This window comes from Lepisma saccharinum, chromosome 25 (genome assembly GCF_977018435.1).
Source record: "Lepisma saccharinum chromosome 25, izLepSacc3.1, whole genome shotgun sequence".
Taxonomy (NCBI): Eukaryota; Metazoa; Arthropoda; class Insecta; order Zygentoma; family Lepismatidae; genus Lepisma; species Lepisma saccharinum.
The window spans coordinates 18,029,334-18,052,372 of NC_139253.1; the positions used below are offsets into that span (position 1 = coordinate 18,029,334).

The 23,039-nt window shown below is 37.9% G+C and overlaps 2 protein-coding genes across 8 annotated transcripts in view; one reads left to right on the top strand and one right to left on the bottom strand.

The window, feature by feature from the left end:
* Positions 1-328: 328 nt before the first annotated feature.
* LOC145979035 (histone-lysine N-methyltransferase SETMAR-like) lies at positions 329-1,381 on the top strand. The gene has a single exon (XM_083112112.1). The coding sequence runs from the start codon at positions 329-331 to the stop codon at positions 1,379-1,381; it is 1,053 nt and encodes a 350-aa protein (XP_082968238.1).
* A 16,908-nt stretch (positions 1,382-18,289) lies between these two features.
* Positions 18,290-23,039, bottom strand: part of Klc (kinesin light chain) — a 108,554-nt gene continuing 103,804 nt past the window's right edge. For all 7 annotated transcript variants that reach the window (XM_083112021.1, XM_083112019.1, XM_083112027.1 and 4 more), the window contains one exon: positions 18,290-20,696. In XM_083112021.1, coding sequence (XP_082968147.1) covers positions 20,619-20,696 — 78 coding nt within the window. In that variant the 3' untranslated portion in view covers positions 18,290-20,618. The remainder of the gene's footprint in view (positions 20,697-23,039) is intronic.

Sequence of the window (23,039 nt, forward strand, 5' to 3'; positions counted from 1 at the left end):
AAAACAGTGTCATATATATATATATATCACATTCACATCACCATGGGCGCCGAAACTGGGGGGAGGCAGACCCCTCCAGTTCTTGTTTGCACCCTCCCCCCCTATAGGGGACCCAATGTATAATTTTCAACATTGGAACTTAAATAGTGGCAACACTGCTGTTGAGACACTATGCAATGGAATGTAGTAGTGGCGCTGATAGCACACGTTGTTGACATACCAACCTTACCTCCGAGCAAATGGACTCGCCCGTCCCACGTCACAGGCAGGTGCACAAGCGAGGGAAACACAGTCACTTGTGAGCGAGCGGTCTAACGTGAAGGTCACTATGTTTTCCAAACAGGAACAACGGAGTTGGATCAAGATTGAATGTGCCAGAGGTCGTACAGCACGACAGTGTCATCAAGGGCTTCAAGAGGCATGCGGGGAATCGGCATTGCCGTACAGAACAGTGGCACGGTGGGTAAAAGCCTTCAACGAAGGTCGGCAAACTGTGGCAGACATGCATCGGGCAGGTCGTCCTAGCGTCTCTGAAGAAGAAGTGCAAGCTGTTGCCACGTTAGTGGACAGTGATCGAAGCATGACGATTCGAGAGCTCACCCACGAAACCGGATTAGCACATACGACTGTGCTTCACATCCTGAAGGAACGCCTGGGCATGCGCAAAATTGCATCACGATGGGTTCCGCATGAGTTGACGGGAATTCAGAAATGGATGCGTTACGACGCTGCTCAGACGCACTTGGAGCGCTATGAGCGCGAAGGTGAGGCTTTCTTACGCCGTATCGTAACACTGGATGAGACATGGGCCAGATCTTACGAGCCAACACTGAAACGCCAATCCAAAGAATGGCGTCATTATGGGTCGCCGCGAAAGTCGAAAGTGCGTCAGAGCCCCAGTGTGGTGAAAGTTATGGTGATTCTCGTGTACGACTGTGATGGTGTTATCCTAACGCATTACGTTCCTCCACGGCAGACTGTCAATGCCCAGCATTACTGTTCATTTTTGGAGCATCAACTGCGACCACCTTTGCGAAAGAAGCGGCGACACTTTCTGCGCAACCCACCCATCATTTTGCACGACAATGCACGGGCGCATACAGCGCAAGCTGTGGCTGCTCTGTTCGGTCGATGGGACTGGGAAGTACTGTACCATCCACCATACTCCCCGGAATTAAGTCCTTGTGACTTTGATTTGATTCCGAAGATGAAGGAACCACTTCGTGGCATTCGCTTCAGAACTGTTCCAGAGATTCAACAGGCAGTAGACCGCTCCATTCGCACCATCAACAGAACAGGCTCTGCTAATGGTATACTACGCCTTCCACATCGCTGGCAACGGGTTCTACACAACGCTGGTGACTACTTTGAAGGACAGTAACAGGTACAAACATGTAACTCTTGTGTATCGGTTGTGAATAAATAGTTGCCACTATTTAAGTTCCAACCCTCGTATTACATAACTTTTGCACACAGAAACTTTGCACACAACAGATGGAAAATTACGCAGGATACTGCTCTGAAATGTTCAGAATCAATAATGTGGCACTATCACTCAGTTTGAGTGTCTTTCTTGTGCTTGTGCGTTTACTATTTCAGTATTTCCTTTTTCAAACAGACAATAAATCAAGGAGAACGCATGATATATTATGGTCAAATATGTGCAAGTATAGAGGAAGAAGCATGGGAATACTGTAGTCTTCATGCTCTTGAATGAGTCAGTCCATTGCAAAATAGACACCTGTGTTTCCCTTCGGAAAAGGCAAGGAAAATATTCTGTTTTCAATATGCCACTGTTTTATGTAATCAGGATTAGTATGTTTTTACATGTACCAGTAAACATGTGTGTGCTAGTTCATACTGCATTTACGTAGCTGAAAGTTGCAGTATTACATATGTATACCAATGCTTAACCAACGTTCAAAACAATACGTGTGTGTGTGTGTCTGTGGGTAGCTTAAGAGCCAAGCGACCCAAGCAATTGTCCTGGGCACAGACTCCGAGGCATCCCAATTGAGTAGCCCCAAATCCTTATTTCTAATTACATAAATGTGGATATTTGTTTTTAAAAAAGTTCGATTTGCATAGAGAAAAATTAATTGAAGTTACTTCTCAATGACCAATGTATATTGCAAAATCATGTAGCAATTTAAACTAAGAGATTACAATGTTATTTTGATATGAACCTAAGAATTTACACGTTCTTTGACATTAAGGCATTGAAAAAGCAATGCTACGTATTATTTATCATCATTTAAACCATAAATATACAACATCGTCATGTTATTTTATTGAGCCGAAGGTGAAAAGTAGTGGGATCAGGGTAGAAAGTTAAGGCATGGGGGTGACAGGGTGGACAGTTGGGGTGCCAAAAATCGACCTCGCATGGATGAAAATTTTATTTTGTGCCTTCCTTTTTTTATGTAAATATGGGTGAAGATATTAAACTCCTATAAGGGATTGTAGGAATATGTATTATAAACCGAATATGATAATCAAATTCTGTCAAAAGTTACATGTAAAGTATTATGTTGTACATTTACATAATCACAGTAGTAGTGATTTTTTTGTCCAGCTTATAAAGTTCGATGAACCCTGATATATATGTTTTGTTGTCAAAGCTAGTTATTGTAATAACATTTTTTCAAAAGGTTAACTCAAGTGTGTTAGGTTCCAACTTTGCTCCCCCGCAAACAAAGAAATCAGTATTTATGCTTTACTTAGCTTTGCTCCAAATCTCTGAAGAAATTGGCAATTATGGACATCATCACCCCCTTCCCATTTAAAAATTTTGAATTGAATTCAATATGGTGGACGTCCGCTTGGAACACACCAATGTGGTTCCCTTAAGCCTAACCTGTTTCTATCATGACCAATTGTACCCAGCCTAACTCCTTTACTTTTTATAAGGGGTGTTAAGGGACTTTTGAATCATCCTGTAGGCCCTTGTATGCAAGTGTCAACATGAGATCAAGAATTACACACATACACACATTATAATGTGTAATACATGTATATGTGTGTGTGTGTGTGTTTGTGTGAAGGTAAGTAGGTAGACCTTTGGTAATGTTTTGCGAGGGGGGGGGGGGGGGGGGCAAGATTTGTAGATCCGGCACTGGTTGCTGACCAAACTTTCAAAAATACTTTTTAAACTTATATTTATCGAAATTTACCGTAACCTATGTAGTGCAAAATAAGAATTTTCACATTCTTCATTTTATTTATAAAGGCTATTTAACTTTCTTTTCCATAAAGCAATTTCAGTTTGTGTTTCATTTCTGTTGCATAAATTATGATCAAATATTTTTTGTGCAGATAAGAGAAAATACACTGAGAAGATTACATCAGTTGCACAGTAGTTTATGTATAATTATTACAACCAAATAATGTGTATAACCATAGGCGTATTTAAGGGGAATTCAACGGGTCCAACCCCCACCCCTTTTTGGTGTGTAATTCCACACCAGATGGGACTGCAGACCAATGTCTGCAATTTCCTGATAGTTTTGGAATTTCTGCGATAAAAAACTGCATTGAGACTGTCAAATCAGTTATTTCCCCCCCCCCCCTTGAGTCATCTTAAAGAAATTTGGTTTTTAAAAATGCAGTGACAAGATGAACATAAAAGTATCAATACTAAGTAGCGTGACTTCGTGACTGTACACACACTACTTTGTCACGTCCAGCACCCCCTCCCCCTGCTCCTCAACAAGCTTCTGGCCAGCAGTGTCCTGGATTTTCAATTAAGAAATAAAGCAACCCTAATCATACCAAAAGTTGAACCCCCCTTACGTGAACTATATATACAAGTCCATGTGTATAACATTATATCCCATACTGAAATGGTATGATATATTTTGAATTCTGTACTGCGAAAAAATCCGCCTCATCTCTTAATCCCGAACGCATTAATTGGTTGTTTCACAACCTCACCACTAAGGGTCCTATCGAGACGAGACATGGCAGCCTTGGTCTTATTCTCGTTGAGAGTTGTAAATGTCTTGTCTCATGTTTATTTGTAAATGTCTCATTGACAGTCTCGTCTCAATTTATAAACATCCGTCTCGGTTTTGGAGGGCAATTCTCGTTGTCTCAAGTCTCGAAAAATACAGAATTGACAATGTATTCAAAGGCTATCATACAAACTTTCTTTCACAGTGCCATAGAGATTATAAATACAAAAAAAGAAACTTTTCTTAATGATTTTTTTTCTTTGTTTGACTAACTCCTTGTTTCGACGCTACGAGCCCTCGAAAACTGGATATTATCCTGCTTATATATGCAAACCAAACCGCAGATTCAGAATTACCACGAATGATCTGGCGTTGTAATTATTATACACAAAATTCACGATTTCTCTGAGGAAGTCGCATGTTCCAGGTTTGACACTCGACCTGGGCATGACTGTTTCCTTGTGAGTGACATTTCATTGAACTGGAAATTGTTACATAAGGGATGTTTGCTCGAGTCTTTGGGGACAGCTAGGGGATGCTTCTATTGTTAACTTTAGTGTTGCTCACGAGACGAGACATTTCCCGTCTCATCTCTTAAAAGGAGACGGGACAAGCAAATGTTTTCGAAATGAGACGGGACAGACCAACAGTTTTGTCTCGTATCGTGGGCAGGTTGGGTGATACTTAGATTGTGCTGATTGTTGGTGGTGGTAGAGTGTGTGTGTGGGGGGGTGGGTTCTCCTGACCCGACTTCGAATACTGCTTGGCTTGTAGTCATTCATCTTCATTGTCACGATTAGCCAAAAGTGGGTTTAAATGTGATGTTAGAGAAGATACATACTAAATTAACCATGCGTTCTCATCGTTGCGGTTAAACAAAGTGACGTAAAAGTAGGATAAATACAAAATTTGCAATATATATATTAATTGAAGAAAACTGTTGTTTACTACAGGGAATTTAAAAACTCCCCATATCACCTCTTATATTGCAGAAATTGGAGTGTAAACCAGTGTTTTCTAAACATATTGTTATTTAAAAATTTGCGAGAAAATATTATGACAAAAATAATTGTAATTCGAGAAAAGGCATTCCTATAACAATAAGTTCTTGTCAGTCAGAACCAACCTATGTATTCGCAATGAACAAGGCTGTTTACATGTTCAGCCATTGACTGTTACAAGTTTCGCTTTGTCAACCTAATGAGAAAACCCTGTACAGAGTTGGTGAATTATAGTAAATACTGCTATACTTTTAGGACATAATTCATCTCCAAGAAACTGAGCACATATTTTTGCACTGGAAGTTATAAGATACTTGTTATACACAGTAACAAGTGACTTTGCTTTCGCGGCTCATGTTAAACTTGACTGGACGAGCGAAAGGCCAGCCTGCACGCATATCTAAGTGATGACGTCAGAGGACCCCTAGTCTGTGCAGAGGACGTATTCAATTTAGTGACGTAGGAGGTGCATTTCAACGGTGTTTGAAGGTGTTTTTTCTCGAGAACCGAAACAAATATCGGTGATATATTTTGCACATCAATATCGGTGAGATATTTTGCACACCTCATGTTTGTGTCATTATCCATAAAATGAATGGATTTAAAACAATTTTCATGTCAAAGTGGAAATGTCCATTTGAAATATCAATGTTTGTTTTGGTCAGGATTGGCAAAAGTTTGTTTTTTTAAAAAAATAAACAACAGTTTTTTTAATTTTTAAACATGTTTTAAATGTTTTGTACCTTACACACAAGTATTTTGAGTAACCTTTGGGCTAGCTTTTGCGATTACAATGTATAGCATATAAAGCATGAATGACACGTCGAGTTACACCATCTATGCTGAGTGCACGGTGTTTACATTTGAAAGAACTAAAATATTCTTCCACACGTACACAGTAAATGTTGTAAAGTATGTATTTAAACAGCGCCATTGTTTTGTATCTAATAACGTTTTAATACAAAACGTTATTCCTCTTGGTTGAATAGTTATCGGCTTTTAAATATGTGAAGCGATACATTGTTTACATCTCATGCGGCCGCCATTACACTTGCACCCGTGACCTAGAGGTCGCTTCTGATTGTTTATGCTACGAAAAATGCTACATGGTAGTAGCATTTTGGTCATGGCACAAATGTTACGAAAAATGCGAAGGAAAATGATTTCGTAAAAAGTGGGTCTAATATAAGCTGCATGCAACTCTGTGCTGATATCATGAATGACAATCTTGATCAAGACGAAAATGGTCAAAACGTACAAATATGGATATATCTTCTCTGCTTAATTCTCATAGAAGACATAGTACAATTAAAAAAAAAAGTTTGTTCTACTTGGGTCTCGAACTCAGGCTGTCTGCTTCATAGTCTACAATGCAGACCACTACACCACAAACCTTCAAAACAAGCAATCGTTTGATTCGCCTATTTCAGGTACCAGAAAACTGAAAAGAAAAATAACAAAGATCTTAACCTTGTATCGTAGCAATTGTGTCAACATTGTTTGCAAAAATCTAATTTCCTCTAGTATTCTGTGATGTATTTACGGCAATAGCTGGTCGTGAATCAGTCTAGAAAGAGATCTCCCACATCACGTTAGTTATGTGATCCTGATGCCTTTAGTTGAAATTGCATGGAAAAATGACTAAATGTCTTGGGTTTGTAGTATGTAGTTCACTAGGAAGTCGCTAGATTCCATTAGTAGATGAAGGTATCCTCCATGGTTCTTACATGTTCCTGATACCTATAGCTGAAATTGAGCTAAAAAATAGTTGTTCAACATAGGCATAGTTTAGTCTGTCCACTTGGCGGGACTAACATTATTCATGCTTTTTATCCATTACAAAAATCATCATGGACATTGTCCTTGGAAAACAGGCGATCCTCACGTCAGTTTATCATAGTGTGTTACAATATTAATTGGTAATCCTGTGTTCGTGGTAATTAACAAATCATAATGCTACAAGGCAAAGCACTGAGAAACTCTGAGCGATTAGTTCCATGGAAAACTAAGATATTACATAATAGTTTTATCTAAGTGGTCTTCTTTTGCTCCTGAAGAATTCCTTGTGGTTTACTACCCTTTCTATGTTCAATAGTATCTTGCCTCAAGGTTGACCCATAGTTTTCAGACATCTCATTGCAGAAAAAGACCATTCAGCTATAGTGTATACAGTGGCATACACTGTGCAATGTTCAACATTTCATACAACTGAAAATGAACATCTATCCTGGGTGTGATTTGTTCCCCAATCCCCTTGCACCCACCAAGTTATGCCCATGTATACTGAAGAAATGAATTCGGAAAAGAAAAAATTCCAGACTATTACACAATTGATTAACATTGCAAGTTATTGAATTATTAGCGACAGGTACGCTATTTATGGTCTGTGTGTAGGCTTATAAATTTGACTTAAAATAATTATTGTACGCTCCTGAAGAGAAGATGATATATTATTCAGTTATCCTCTAAAACTAGACTTTTAATGAAGATTCTCAACCAAAGAACTTTTATATAACCCTGGCCAGGTGACTTCTAAAGTACGACATTCAAAGCAGATTTTATAAGATCATTTGGCATATGCATCTTTAATTTTCTTTATGAAAGTCAATGGTCTAAGTCTGTTAGCTTGATGCCTAACTTTTACTATTAATGAACTCTTTAATCAAATGTAATGATCATTTTGTCATCTATGAATTAATTTCACAAACAGTATGAGCAAAACATCAAAGATTGATTAATTTCCAATCTCCAGATGATTAAGATTTTTTGTTATATAACCAGCATAAGCACATATCCATCTACAATAAACTTCCTGTGGGTTACTTGAAATGACAAATAAGCTTCTTATCTCCACAAGAATTATCTATCCGGAGACTCTGAGATATACTACAGATTCCTAGAGCAGCATCATTGCAAGTGATCCAGAAGATTCACCTGTCACTAGGAGATTTGTACAAACTTTCAACTGTCCCAACCTAAGTCTCGCGCATCTGCATACATATTCATGATGTGGCGGAACATACACAAAAGTTTTTGAAAAACTAAATATGCTGACCAAGGCAGTAATTTATTTTATTAAAAACATAAATTAAACGTAACGTTTCAACCTTCTAGCAAGGTTTTCTTCAGACTCTGTACCAAGTACAAAAGTAACAAGATACAAAAACAGGGCATTATATATACACAAACATTACTCCCTCCAGACTATTAGAAAGTTGTTCTGGAACTTTCTAGCAGGTGGCTTTCCCTTGTCAACTGTACTTTCACCTAAAAGGCTAAACATATTTACTTCCATATAGAATGTGGTTGGGCTTTATATCTCGCGCTCTTTTTCCTTCATTTCTTCCTTTCCTCTCCTCTTTCTCTCTTGTTTTTCCACTCTTTCAAACACCTTCTTCCATTCTTTGTTTAACTTCAGTCCCCCATTCCAGTTCATTGTGTCTTCTTCACCTTTCTTCTCTATTACCTTGGACTCTTTCCATTTTTTCACTAGCATCCTCTTCTCCCTTCCTATCTGGTTAGCCTCATCCCACTCTATGTCATGTCCTGTTTCTCTCATGTGTTTAAATATCGCATTTCTCTCTATCTTAAGTTGTACATCATCCCTATGTTGTTTCAACCTGTTTTTCAGCCTCTTTTTCGTTTCTCCTATGTACACACTCTGACATTCTTTACATTTCACTTCGTAGATAATCCCTTCCTCTTCTCTGTTTTCCTTTTTCTTGTTTGCATTCTTCGCTATTCCCAAGATGCTTCTCCCTCCCTTCCTGTGAGTTTTAATGCCCGCTTTCCTAAGCACTTTGCATATCTTTTCTGTGGTCTTCCCCATACTCCTTATTCCAAACCTTCTTTCTTTTTCTTTCTCTTCCAATTCTCCCCTTTTCTTCCTTCTTCTGTTTATGTCCAGTCTATCCTGCTTCTCATAGCCATTCTTTTCCAGCTGTTTCCATAGGCTATTTATTTTGCCTTCTTTTTCACATTCTTTCGTACATATTTTCTTTATTCTGTCCTCCATATTCTTTATAAAATTTATTTTTGTCACCTCACTTACGTCACTCCTTTTGTGGCAGAATACCCCTGCTGCACACTTCTTCTGATGCCAAGCAGTTTCAATTTCATGTCCTCTCTTCCTTTTCATCAATATATCTAGGTAGCTTAACTTGTCTTCTTCTATTTCAAGTTCCAATAATATCCATCTTTCTTCATCTTGTATTTCTTTGGCAAAAATGTCACGCTGCCTCTTCGTTCCCTTCCATATGCCAAAACAATTGTCACCTCCTTTTTCTATCACTTTCTTCTCCCATTCATTCATAACCAATTCAGACAATGTTGGGCTTAGGCTAGAACCTATATTCAATCCTATAACAGTTATTCCAAATGGTTTCCAGCACCTTCACTACCCTTTCACTATCCCATTTTCCTATAATTTCTTGTCCCATTCTCTTTTTAATAATGTCCAAAACGTGTCCCCTCTTGATGCTCGGGAACATACTTTTCACGTCTAAGCTAAACACTGTCATCTTCATCTCATTTAACTGAAGTCCTTTTATGAGGTCTACTACTTGTTCACTGTTCTTAACTGCTCTGCTTTCTTGCTGTGTTACTAACACTTCAATAACTTTCTTTAATTTATTTTCCAAGGGTTCCAAAATATTGTTTCTGCAGTTCATTACTGGTCTTAACTTTATCTCCTCTTTGTGTATGTTTGGAAAGTATTTCAAACTTTGTAGTCTTCCTGTCTCCTTTATGCATTTCTTGAATCCACTCCTCGTACAGTCTTGTATGACCCTTTCTTTTATAGTCTGTTCTTCTTGTTCCACAAATCTCCTCATATCCATTTTCTTTTAGGTCTTCAAACTTCCTCTCGTACCATTCTCTTTCCATCACCACAACTGCTCCTCCTTTATCTGCCTGCTCTATCACCACATCATTTCTTGTCTTGATTTTCTTCATCCCTTCCCTTTCTTTTTGACTCAAATTATCTATTTGGTCTAGGAATTAATTTGTGCGCCTGGACAAGAGATGGCGTAACGAGCGTATCGTCCCACAGTTCCGTGTATCCACACATGCGTTGAAAACTCCTGTCAGCGCGCATCGTTCGTAGTATAGGGCAGTTGATTGACGCGTCAACAACCGCATTTTGTAGTCAACTGAACATGGCGCAGTTTAAAGACGAAGAATTGAGAGCATTGCTCGATCAGGATTCGTGTCAAACGCAGGAAGAACTTGCAGAAGCATTAGGCGTTGATCAAACAACAGTTTCCAAATGCCTCAAAGCCATGGGAATGATTCAAAAGATGTCACATTGGGTTCCACATGAATTGAAAGACAGAGACGTTGAAAGACGAAAAACCATTTGCGAATTGCTGCTTCAAAGACAGAAAAGAAAGGGGTTTTTGCATCGCATTGTTACTGGCGATGATAAGTGGATCCATTACGAGAACCTGAAACGAAAAATGGCCTGGGTGAAGCCAGGTGAACAGGTCCATCACAACCAAAACGAGATATTCACTGTGCAAAGGTTATGCTGTGCATATGGTTAGGGTGACCAGACACATACATTAAAAAAGAGGACAGAGCATGGTGAAAAAGGAGGACACTGCAAAAAATGGCTATACATTTACTATTACTCTTAATTTAATCAATATACAAAAATCTTACCAACATTTTGCTCACAGATGCTTTTCAGAAGATCTCTTTCAAGAACTTCATCTTACCTTTAAGCAAAGAGAGCAATCTCCTAATCTGTTTTTTTAACAAATTACAAAGAATATCTATAATTTGAAGCACAGAATTTTACTTCTTTTCTAATTTTTGGATATTAGACTGAAAAATCTGCACAGGTGAATGCAATTGTAACAAGTAAGATAATCTTAACTTATTTCGAAAAAAAGTAAAAAAAAAAAAGTGAAGTGTTCCCCTGTGCTTAGCACCACGCCATGAAGGCGTATAGGGGGTGTGGGGGTAACGCCCCACACTTTCTTGATCCGGTCATGAGTGGGGGTGATGTGATCAGCACCATGCCCCTGACCGCCTTTACCCCCCAGGTTTCCATGTTATTCGATGCTGGGTGGGCGCCGGGGCCGCTTCCATTGTTAGAAAAGTTCCCGGATTTGAACCGGCCGGGGATCGAACCCGGGACCTTTAGCATGGTAGTCAGACGCGTTACCGACTGAGCCACCGCGGCCAAAAGCCAAATTAAAATTTTAGGTAGTTTGGATTGGGTAGAGAAATATGATTTCAATGCCACGAACATTTCTAGCACTCTTTCAACAGCAGGGGGAAAGTGGCAACCACCTTACAATTTACCCCATATTCGTTTCTTCCATCCTTTAAAACTGGATACTTTCTTTCCCTTCGTTATTTCATGAAAGTAAATATTACCATGATATTACTTAATAATCAAAATTCTCACTACGCATTTCTGTATCGCGTATGTATAACTCGAAAAGGAACTGGCCGACCTCTGTGTTGGAGTGGTTAGCACACCGCACCACAACGCCAGAGGCCTCGGTTTCGAATCGCAGCCTGGACATGTGTGTCCTTCATCAAAATCATCATATCATCGCTCATACTCATCTTCGGGATTAGCCAAAAGTGGCAAAGAAGCAAAGTGAAATAAATTAATCAACCGAAAAGGAACTGCACAGACTACATGCGTTCCAGCAGTCTCAGCGCTTAATACTAATGACTGGGGTGCGGAAATTTGCCTATTTGCCTTTTTTATTCCCTTGTAGTAAACCATAGGCTTTCATATTTAAACTTTAAAGTTCGTTTCATGGAGTTTCTATCTTGAAAACACATTTTTATAGTGCCTATGAATTCCTATTTTGATGGTGAGTATCTATTTTACTTAATCGTGCCAAAAAATGGATATTCTGCAATTTTTGCATACTTCAGCTTTTTCTTACGTGCATTTGGCTTTCCCTATATTGAAAGATGTAAGGCTTTGTTGATGTTGTACTGACTGAAATCTGGAATTCGCCAGATTTGATGGTCTGAATTGGAACATTGTTTTAAATACTTTTTTGTTGCAATGGTGCAAATTGTTTATTCATCATTTGTTCAAATTCGCAGTCGTTAGCACAAGCTCTTTTTGTGAGAATTACTTTAACAGACGATTCCCCGCAAACGTGAATTTCGATCAAAAGAGTATTATAGTATGTTAATCGCTAGCACACTTTTAGTCTATGTATAAACTGAAGTGCCAATACAGTATAACTGTGCATTGTAAGAAGAAAATTTAAACAAGTTCACATCCATTGCCTATTTTTACGTCTTTTTTTAATTTTAGGGTGCCTTTTAAGTGCCTTTTCTTAGTTTATGGTGTTTTTAAGTGCCTATTTTCATCATTTTGGTGCCTATTTGACTGCCTATTTCAGAGGTTTTTAGTGCCTTAAATACATGCCCTACTAATGACTCAGTCGGGAAAGCGATCGTATTGAGCTCCCAGATGCTAGGTGAGAATTGCTCGAATTAACGTGCACCAAATGAAGCATTCTGTATGCAGCACATTTGCTATGGTCGATGCCAAAAAAGGAGGACATTTACCGATTTCTAAAAAATCCGCCCGGATGCCGGACAGACACCTAAAAAGGAGGACGTCTGGTCACCCTACATATGGTGGGATATGAAAGGTGTGGTGTACTATGAGCTGCTGCAACCGGGTGAAACTATTAATGGAGAACGTTATCGACGACAATTAATGCGTTTGAAGCAAGCTCTGGCCAGGAAACGACCAGAATGGGAGAACAGACATGATCAACTTATTTTTCAACATGATAACGCTCGCCCACATGTCACAAAACCGGTCAAAACCTATTTAGAAAATGTCGGATGGGAAGTTTTACCCCACCCACCGTATTCACCAGACCTTGCTCCTTCGAACTACTACTTGTTCGATTGCATGAATAACGATTTGATTGGACAGCAGTTCACTTCTTCAGAAGATATCGAAAAATGGGTCTCTGACTGGATCGCTTCAAAGGATGAGGACTTCTTTCGCCACGGAATCCGTAACTTGCCTGACAGATGGGCGAAAGTGGTGGCTCGCGATGGACAATATTTTTCTTAAGGTATTTATGTATTTTGTGTTTGAACTACAGCTTCAATGTGTGCGTAACAACCGCACGAATTAATTCCTAGACCAAATACTTTTCCTTGTTTTCCCATTTCTTTCTTCAGTATGGCTGCTGTTCTTCTTCTAATCTTCTCTTTTTCTGGTTCTTCTTTTATATAGAGCATTGCTTCTTCAATGTCATATATAACTTCCTCATAATCTACATTTCTTTCTTTAACTTTGAAACCTCTTCCTAGTTTTAAAAAAGCTTCCTCTTCTTTTGATAGGTCTACTTTCCCTATTACCACAACTCTTCTTCTAATAACCGCTTCTTCTTCCTCTTCTCCCCTTTCTTCTTTCCATCCTAGTCCCTCTCCTTTCTTCTTCAACTTTATTTTCTCTCTAAATTTCTCCTGCCAGCTTATCATTTCGTAAAATGTAGATTCTCCCGTAAAAATGGTGAGATCATCTTCAATAGCTTTTTCAATTCTTGTCAGGTTCTCCTTTATTAGTTTTATCTCCTTTCTTCTTGCCCTTATTTCATTCCATATCAGTTCTTTTTCCATTTTCTGAACCAATACCTTCCATCTCCTGGTGTTGGAAACCACTCCCTTCTTACTTATTTTTAATCCTTTAGGCGCTGTGCCTCTCTCCAAACATTTTCTCAGAAACTTCTCTTGTTCGTCTTTGTGTATTTCTTTCCTCTTCAAGTCCTTCCAGTTGTTAATTTTCCTCATCAGCCTTGGAAAATGTCCAATTATAATACCATTAAGCCTTGTTTCCATGATTATGAAAAACTAAATATGCTGACCAAGGCAGTAATTTATTTTATTAAAAACATAAACTAAACGTAACATTTCAACCTTCTAGCAAGGTCTTCTTCAGACTCTGTATCAAGTACAAAAGTAACAAGATACAAAAACAGGGCATTATATATACACAAACATTACTCCCTCCAGACTATTAGAGAGTTGTTCTGGAACTTTCTAGCAGGTGGCTTTCCCTTGTCAACTGAGAGACAGAGAAAGAGGAGAGGAGAAGGAAAAAAATGAAGGAAAAAGAGCGTGAGATATAAAGTCCAACCACATTCTATATGGAAGTAAATATGTTTAGCCTTTTAGGTGAAAGTACAGTTGACAAGGGAAAGCCACCTGCTAGAAAGTTCCAGAATAACTTTCTAATAGTCTGGAGGGAGTAATGTTTTTGTACATATAATGCCCTGTTTTTGTATCTTGTTACTTTTGTACTTGATACAGAGTCTGAAGAAGACCTTGCTAGAAGGTTGAAACGTTATGTTTAGTTTATGTTTTTAATAAAATAAATTACTGCCTTGGTCAGCATATTTAGTTTTTCATAATCATGGAAACAAGGCTTAATGGTATTATAAAAGTTTTTGAAAGGAGCGATTCCACTAATGAACTGTAATCATCATTTAATATGCTTCTATGCGATTGTGACACGTGCACATGAATGTTGTTTGAATGTAAATATCTTTAAATGAGCCATACGCCTACATAATGCTGATTTCACTTTTTTTTTCCGATACCCTTCATCCATCAAAACTGTTATTCTATTCAAGCTCTCTTCTTCATGTTCAGAAAATCTCAACTGTGGGAAATCATTTTTGATAAACTCAATTTATGCTAACACTGTATGACAAGTAACTATTTGTTTGAATGCAACAACCTTGTTTAACATGTGCTCCAAGGTGGAATATCAAGAGAAATAATGGTGATATATTTTCTCTGAAATCTTGACCGTACATCATATGGTCTTTAAAATGCAAATGGACTTCAATTTTTATTGAGAATAAATCACACTGTATCTACCTTCCGTCCTATACTGCCTGCATCAAAACATAATTTTCACTTCTTTCCTTAAGTAACACATGCAAGTTTCACGATTCATTTTATATTTTTTTTTAATCATTCTGTGCAAATGTTGCATGCATGAAAGAAATACTAGGAGCAGTGTGTGCGCAGTGGAGGGAAGTGCTTTGGAGACAGTTGTTTCAAATAGGTGGTGAATAATACCATTTTCCCAATTTTGTAAAACTTTAGTTTCTTTTTGAACAGCCCTTGCATTTTGTTGGCAGTTGTATCACAGACATGCTTTTAAATTATTTGTCTGGATGTTTCAAGTATAAATCTCTCTTCTGTTTATCAACCCTGCCAAATTACTAGCAGTCATAATTGAGGGGAAGTTATTCATGTTACTTACTCCACTTCCATTAAAAGTGGAGTTATGCCATTTGTGCTCTGAACCCTTCATTTACTTGTCTTAACTGATTTTGTCCAAGTTGCCAAACTTGTTCTCCAAAGTATCCGAGTGCTATGGAAATATCAAGTGAAATGACCTAATTGTATGGTAGTTCTAGTGGTCAAATCATAATTTATGGCTTTGCAACATTCATCTGCTATGTTCAAATGTGGTGACAGATTTTTCTCAAATGCAATGTGAGACAAATTCACTAAGGTATCTCACAACTGTAAAAACGGCAACTCAAAAACTTTCAATTTATGGCAGTTATCAAAGTTACAATGTTTATGATTTTGCAATCACTCCCCTCCTACACTACAAACTACAATTTTTAAAGTTCTGTCAGAAATTAGTGGACCGATAAATTCTCTAAAATAATGTTTAGCTTGTTATACTCCAAACATATACTGTAAACAGTTTTGAAAAGAAAAATGGTTAGCATAGTTTTGACCATGAAACATGTGGAAAATTTACAGAAGTTACCATCATCATTCTTCGCAGTTTCCTGCCTCTGGATGGGTTGGCATAGAAGTCAAGCCTCTCCATTTTTTCCTGGTCTTCCACCACTCCTCTTTCCACGGTGTTCTAATTTTGTCCTCTTCTCCTAACACACTAAGCTATCTGCTCTTTCCACAGACATCTTCGTCTCCCCCTTGGCATTATTCCCACTCCTTGTGAATTGTAAGCTCTTACTGGTAGTCTTTCTGCATTCATCCTCTTCACATGTCCGAACCATCTCATCTGTGCCTGATCTAACCTGTCCGGAAGCTTCACCACCCTAATTGTCTGTCGGATCTCCTCACTCTTTATTCTATCCCTTCTAGTCTTCCCCAATATACTCCTTAAAAATTTCATCTCCACTGCCTGCATCTTTCTTTTGTCTCTCTCTCTCTGTCATTGTCCAAGTCTCTGCTCCATACATAAATATTGGCACCTAGTATGTGTTATATACTACCTTCTTGCATTTCATAGGTACATCCCTGTTTCATATTAATCTTTGAATGCTTTGATATAGTACACCACCCACTTGTCCTCTTCCACTTCCCTCAATTATGCTTCCTAGAGATTTGAAGCTCTCCACTATCATCAACTCTTCCGTGTCCATCTTCATTCTTGGTTCACTTCTGGCTGTTTCTTGTTGTTATTAGCACCTCGCTCTTTTCTGCACTGAATTTTATTCTTGCTCTTAGATTTCCTTATTCCAACTATCAAGCTGTCTCTGTACCACTTCTTCCCTTCTCCCCCATATTACTAAGTCATCAGCGAATAACAGAAGTTATCATAGTCATAAATAGATGACTTGGTCCTCTTTGTTCCATGTCCACTATGATGTGCCACCATTGTTCTCCACATGCGGAAGTAAGTGCTAACCAAAGTACAGGGTGGAGCATTTTCGACCACACAGTTTGAGGTTGGCAACACTGCAAAACAAATGCATTGGGAGGGTGGTTTCCTCCTGCCTCCTGAACACTGTGACCTTGGATTTCAGTAGCAATGGAGCGTTGGCCTCTACAGCAACGTATATTTTGTGTGGAGCAGTTCGTGTTGACAAAGTCAATTGTAGCGGTGCAGCATGCATTCCGCACAGAGTATGGTGATCAACAATGACGTGGACGAGTTCCTGACAGGAAAACAATCAATGAATGGTGGAAACAATGGCGTGAAGTTGGAAGTTTTCAAAATAAACCGCATGGGAGAAAAAGAACAGTTAGAACACCAGAGAACATTGAACGTGTGCACGTTGCTGTGGTTCGCAGTCCTCTGCGTTTGTCATTTGAAAGATGTTATTTTCAAGAAATAATTGTGTGCACATTGTTCATGTATACATTTTATGTAATCCAAAGGTGCAATGTTTGTTCTAGAAATGAAAAATAAAAGTAAATGTAATCAGCAAATCATCTGTCTTCATTATAAAATAGGTAGTCGAAAATGCTCCACCCTGTACCACCACCACAAATTATTTCAAAATTATAAATTCTGCTCAACCATATTCTGAAAATTGTCAGCAATCCATTTTTCATAATCAGAGAAAAATTGCCTGGTAAAACACATTGTTAACCCTCAAATATTTAAAGCAATAATTACATTAAAACCACACTTGGAAAAACTAGGTTGGGCCAATCCAGGTCAGACCACCTTTTAAACAAATTGATTCCCCCAATACTTGAACACTAACGATTTCAAGTTGTGCAGAATATTAAGAAGCTATCAAGAAACTTCATTTTGCCTACAAACGTTGGCACCAAATTATGTGATATCCAGGATTGGCAATTAAATTCAGATGGATATGATATTATCAGCTTATCTCAAATTTCAACAAATTTAGTACTAATAAGCACTACAGTAAGTAAAAAAAAAAGAAAGAAAGCAATGTGGTAGACACCATGTTCCAGCCACCTTCACCCCCAGATATCCATTTACTCAGGCTGGGTTAACCTCAGAGCTGCTTTATGCAGGAACAAGGTAATTCTGACCATAGATCATTCACCCTGGAAATCAAGGCTGGAACTCCTGCGTGGCAGTTAGATGCCTTACCTTGGCAAAGGAAATTTATCAGCCTGCTACCACATACAGGTATGCAGAAGTTCAGGTATCAAAATATTTTGGTAAGGATAACACACTTATTTAAAATATTTAAATGCACATTCTTGTCAAAATGCTGTGTTTTTACGCATCCATGTTTTGACTTTCCTGATGGACCTGGAAGCAAAAACATTCTGATGAATATAAAAAGGGGGAAAAAGGTATGACTTTCAATTAGCATGAGGAATTACAATGTTGAGCTGAGCCTGGTAAACACTGGAGAAGTCTTATGTAGGACAAGGACAGGTGGAAAGCATGTGTTGCTGTGGTAATAAGTTTTCATGATTAGGATTGCCAGAGTGTTGCTTACAACAGAGATTAACTCTTGAGGACATATGAGCTACTGGGTTAACTGGAGGGAAAAGAGTACCGGAAGTTAGGAATTAATAAGGAAAAAGAAGTTACTCACATGGGAAATAAAAACAACAAACCAATCAGTTTATCACTGTTTATTGGTCTTGTGTGTGAAGCTAGTAAAGCAACATTACATAGAAAGCCTTTCAAGACTATGTTTTTTATACAATGGTAAGTTGCATGAAGATCTGCAAACAAAAATGCAGCATTGCAACAATAAATTAAAGACTTTTTTCACTATGTACAACAATAATCGATCAATATTATGAAATCAACCTTAAGTCCTGATTCGCATCATATGCAGGTGTCCTAAGTACTCTATTAGCATCTTATTAATTTATAGTGTTCATTTTTTGTTAGGGGCCATTAACTTGTCAGAAAACTGCGCTACTACTACAGCTAATACCTAAATTCTGTTGTATTTTTTACCTGTTTTGGATCAACAGTACATCAAATGCTGGAAAGATCAGACTTATCATCACGGTTTATAAAGTACCAATAACCTGGAACATTGTCTTTTAGTAAGAGAGCCTGCGGCTCTATGAACACCCTATGCAGTAATAAATAAAAGCAATATACATATGCAGGATTTTCAGACATATATAAATATATGCTGAATGCACTTCACGTGCGATACAAACATACAGAACTCACTGATTATTTCCTTTTTTTATGCAAAGAACACCGTTACAGCCACAGTTGGATTTAAGTACAACATGTAGCTGAACGTTACATGTTTTATCAGCAACTCTTGCACAAGTAAGCAAGAACACGTTTAATTTCAACGAGATGGAACATTTCGCCAGCATTTTGGGGGTAGCCAATAAAAGAAGAACACAGAATGTTTTTAGCAATTAAGAAATGTGGGTGGGTGTATGTATTTCTTGCAATCACTGCATGCAACTTGTAATTGCAAAATTACGTTAAGTAACAAAATGTTCAGGCTGTGTTGGCAGTCTAGGATCCTGTGGACTTCGTACACCTTCACATGATACAATCAATGCTAAAAGTCTTAACGTGCAAGCATCATAATTGAATGGATACCACAGGAAAGCACTCACACAGTTGCACACATACGGTCTTATGCATGTATTGTTTGTCCCTTTGAATACAAGGGATGGAGAAAAATTAAAAAGAGTGGAATGTATCTAGTTAAGAAATGGGAATACATCTTTATGCCAACATGAGAAATAAAAGTGCTGGAAACAGACTACACTTCAGCATAAAGCGTAAGTTAACATCATGCCAATGTGCTCGTTCACCACCCATGTACAAAAAATAGCCTATTCTTGCATCCCCCCCTCCCCTTCAATATGTTGATGTGCCATCTTCCAGATAGAGACGTAAACTGTAGTGAAGAAAATTGAAATGTAATAGCAGTATGTTTGTAATGAAGCTAACGCAAAAGTTGAGAGTTGTGGAAAAAGCCATTTCTACCAATAAATCCACAAACTTGCACTGCCTTAAAACAAAACAGAAACCAACATGATTATAACCATGAAACCCAAATGATATCTATGGAACGTAGCACTGTACACTTCAGAATGTGTGTTAGAATTCAGTAGATTAATAGCGAACCATGATTTGCAACACATTTGGAGCCACACACACATATCATTACCACAAGTACAAATAAACACCTGCTAATTCTTAAATACTCAAGAGAAAACAATTTTTGAACTTTATTCAAAATAATTTTCTTCTAGAAGCCAGCAAACTGACTGAAGAAGCGGAAATAATTATTCGGAGCCACAAGGTATTATTTTGCACATGGGCAGCGAATGTCTCGGCATATTAAGTACAAAGGCTCCTCCATTTCTCACGAAACTACATAAATACCAAGGAAATTCCATTAGAACTTTTTCCTCCTGTAACCCTTTCATTTAAACTTTCTTTTACAAAGAAAGAGAGAGATGCCTTCAATCAACCTTTAACTGTCTCTTCAATAAGATGTCCCAATATGTTTATATTGGGTATTGAGAGTTGTTATTTTCCTTTCGTTCTCAAAATCAATAATAAAAAAACAATTGCACAACTCTAAATGCCAATGCATGGAATTCTAATAACTAAATCATTTGAAACAAAACCTATGGAATCACAGATAATACAAAACCTCTTGCAGCTACCAAACTGCGCTTTTTGTGCACATGAAGTGACCAATTTTACATTTCCCATTGCTGTTATTTTCTTCACATCCAAAACCAAACATGCGGAAAAATAATAGCCTGTACAACTCTTGCTCAAAAATTCATATAAACTCACTTCAGTCTTACAGTGAAATGTATATTTAATTTTATAAAATATTTGTGTAGCACAAAGCATGTAGCAATGGTTCCTGTCACTGTGGTATCCATCCTTAGTGGACTAGTACCAATCAATTGCTGATCCACCCTTCCCCCACTGTTGGTGCTACGTGGCATCATGAAATTGAAGCTGGTCAGAGCTGGCTGTGCGGCATCGCAAGTTTGCCAACCATACACCTGCATGCTACAGGAAGGAAAAACAAAAGTTAATGTAATTTTTCAAAGTTTTCATATTGGAAACTTTGAAGAATTATTATGACATGCATTAAGTTTGGTTTGCTTTATGCAAGCATGGTAATTGGTCAAGTCCACAAGATATGCTACCATGACCCTTAACAGAACCATCCATCTTTTCATGTAGTCAGGAGAATGAAAAACCTATATCACTATAGGGTAGGAACTCCTACCTTCCCAAAGCATATCACTAACATTAAATGGGTGTCCATTTTGAGATTTGGCGTAGGCCGGGATTCAAATCTGTGACCCCTGGTATTGTATACTGTGCTAACCACTGCATCATGGAGGTCAGCATATACTGAGTGAGATCGCATGGTGTGCAAACTTATGTAAGGAGATCGGTTCAAGTATAGGACTCTGATTGGCCCACTTGGATTCTTAGTCTCTGCATTTTGGCAAGTTACCATTACTGTGTCACACAAAAGGCATTTAACTGTTTACAAATGCATCACACATGTTCCATATAGTGCATATTTTTTTCTAGTTTAACTTTACATGAACAAGTTTAAAATAAACAACAAAGTACGTCTTTCATCTGGCAAATAAATCCTCCAGTTCAGAATTTATCAAGGTAATGACAAGTAATAAAGTGCCATTACAATTACTATTGTAATTTCGGTAATCCATTACTAACGCAAGTAGACACATGGTAACGTTACCCCCCTTCTTTCACCCATCTCTGGTATTCTCATTGGCTGTACATTTTTTTTTGTCAGAGATGAATGTATAAGGTTCTTTTTAGGGCTGAGTCGATACCACTTTGAACCGATACCAATACCCTTGCTGATTCCCACCGATACAGATACTTGAAAATTGCAATAATTAAAATTTGTTCAAAACATCGACCAATATTGGTGTGTAAATATTCTTCTCCAATTATATGCACCAATTTACCAATAAATTTGCTTCACAATATTCAAGAATTACATCAGAATATTGAAATAGATGTTATGTAATCACAAAATATAGTTTTTTCGGCAAAACTTGTGTAAAATAAAAATAAAGTTTCAATTTTGCATAATTTTCAGGATAATTAGATTCCACGAAAGTGTAACGTGACATTTTTTGCAGACCTCGTGAAAGACCAAAATGCCTGAAAACTATCGGCTGGTATTGGTAGATGAATTTCAACTGATACTTTCCGATACCGATCGGTTCAGCCATTGAATTCTTTTTTTCCTGGGACAATAGCTATGGCTTGCTGTTTCAGCAACCACTGCATTTGGCTATGATTTTCATGTCAGAGAATAAAATCCCGTGTCCTCAGGAGTATGGTTCCACTAAGCATAGTTCTCTAGTTTGACGTACCTTCCAGAGTGATCTGGTCTACTGATGGTTCAGTTTTACTATACTTGGGTATACACAGAGGGTATGGTATACTCTTACTTGCAAATGAGGTTTTGTTTACTGAAGTGTCCCAGCAAAAGGCAGACTGGCTGAACAATAGAACAGTATCACAAATGTTTAAGCTACATTACAGAATTCCAACTTGGAATATGTGGACTAGCAGAGCAAAGCATCACAGAAGGATGCAGAATTTAATTCTGTCACAAAAATTATGGCAAAATGCAACAGTTACTGGGATATAAGCCATAAGTATCCTCTGGGAAAAAACAAACCTGAAGAGAGATACTGGATTTCAAATTGATGCTCTAGAACATATTTCAGAACAAGCCAGATACAGAATCAAAGGGCAATCAGAAGTCTACTCCCAAACCCTTATAACATGCAGTTTCTTTATTTTATTCACTGAAGGTGAGAGCTATCCAGTACTTTTGGAACAGGAAGTCAGGAAATTTTGGGGGATACTGTGAAGGTAAATTTGCAAAAAAAAAATATAAATTAGTTATTCTTGGTAGCATTTTAGGGTGGTGTCAAAGTACGTTGGGAAGGGTGTATATGCATTAATTCTAATGAAGAGCTACCTACACACTCCAAATTTTACATTAAAACTATCCCCAGAACATACAGATTCACCTAGTGCCTCATTCTTCGTTGAAATTGTCACAAAGTAGCACTACACAAATCTGCTATATTTTTTTCTAACTAGCACATGTATGTACAGGGTGTGGCAATGAATTGTGTGACTTTCCAACACTTGTTGCGTCCGAGGTAACACATAACTACCGCCATCTTGCAGAATCTGCTTTACCATTGAGTTATGATGGAGTCATGGAACAGGGAACAGTGTGCCATATCTCCTAGAAAATCTATCCAGTCAGTACGTCTGCGTGTAATGTCACTTGGTACTTAGGAATGCTATTTCAAATAAATCAAATGTAAGGATTGT

What these genes read in the sequence shown, in the direction of transcription:
- LOC145979035 (XM_083112112.1), top strand. Translation starts at nt 329, where the DNA reads ATGTTTTCCAAACAGGAACAACGGAGTTGGATCAAGATTGAATGTGCC.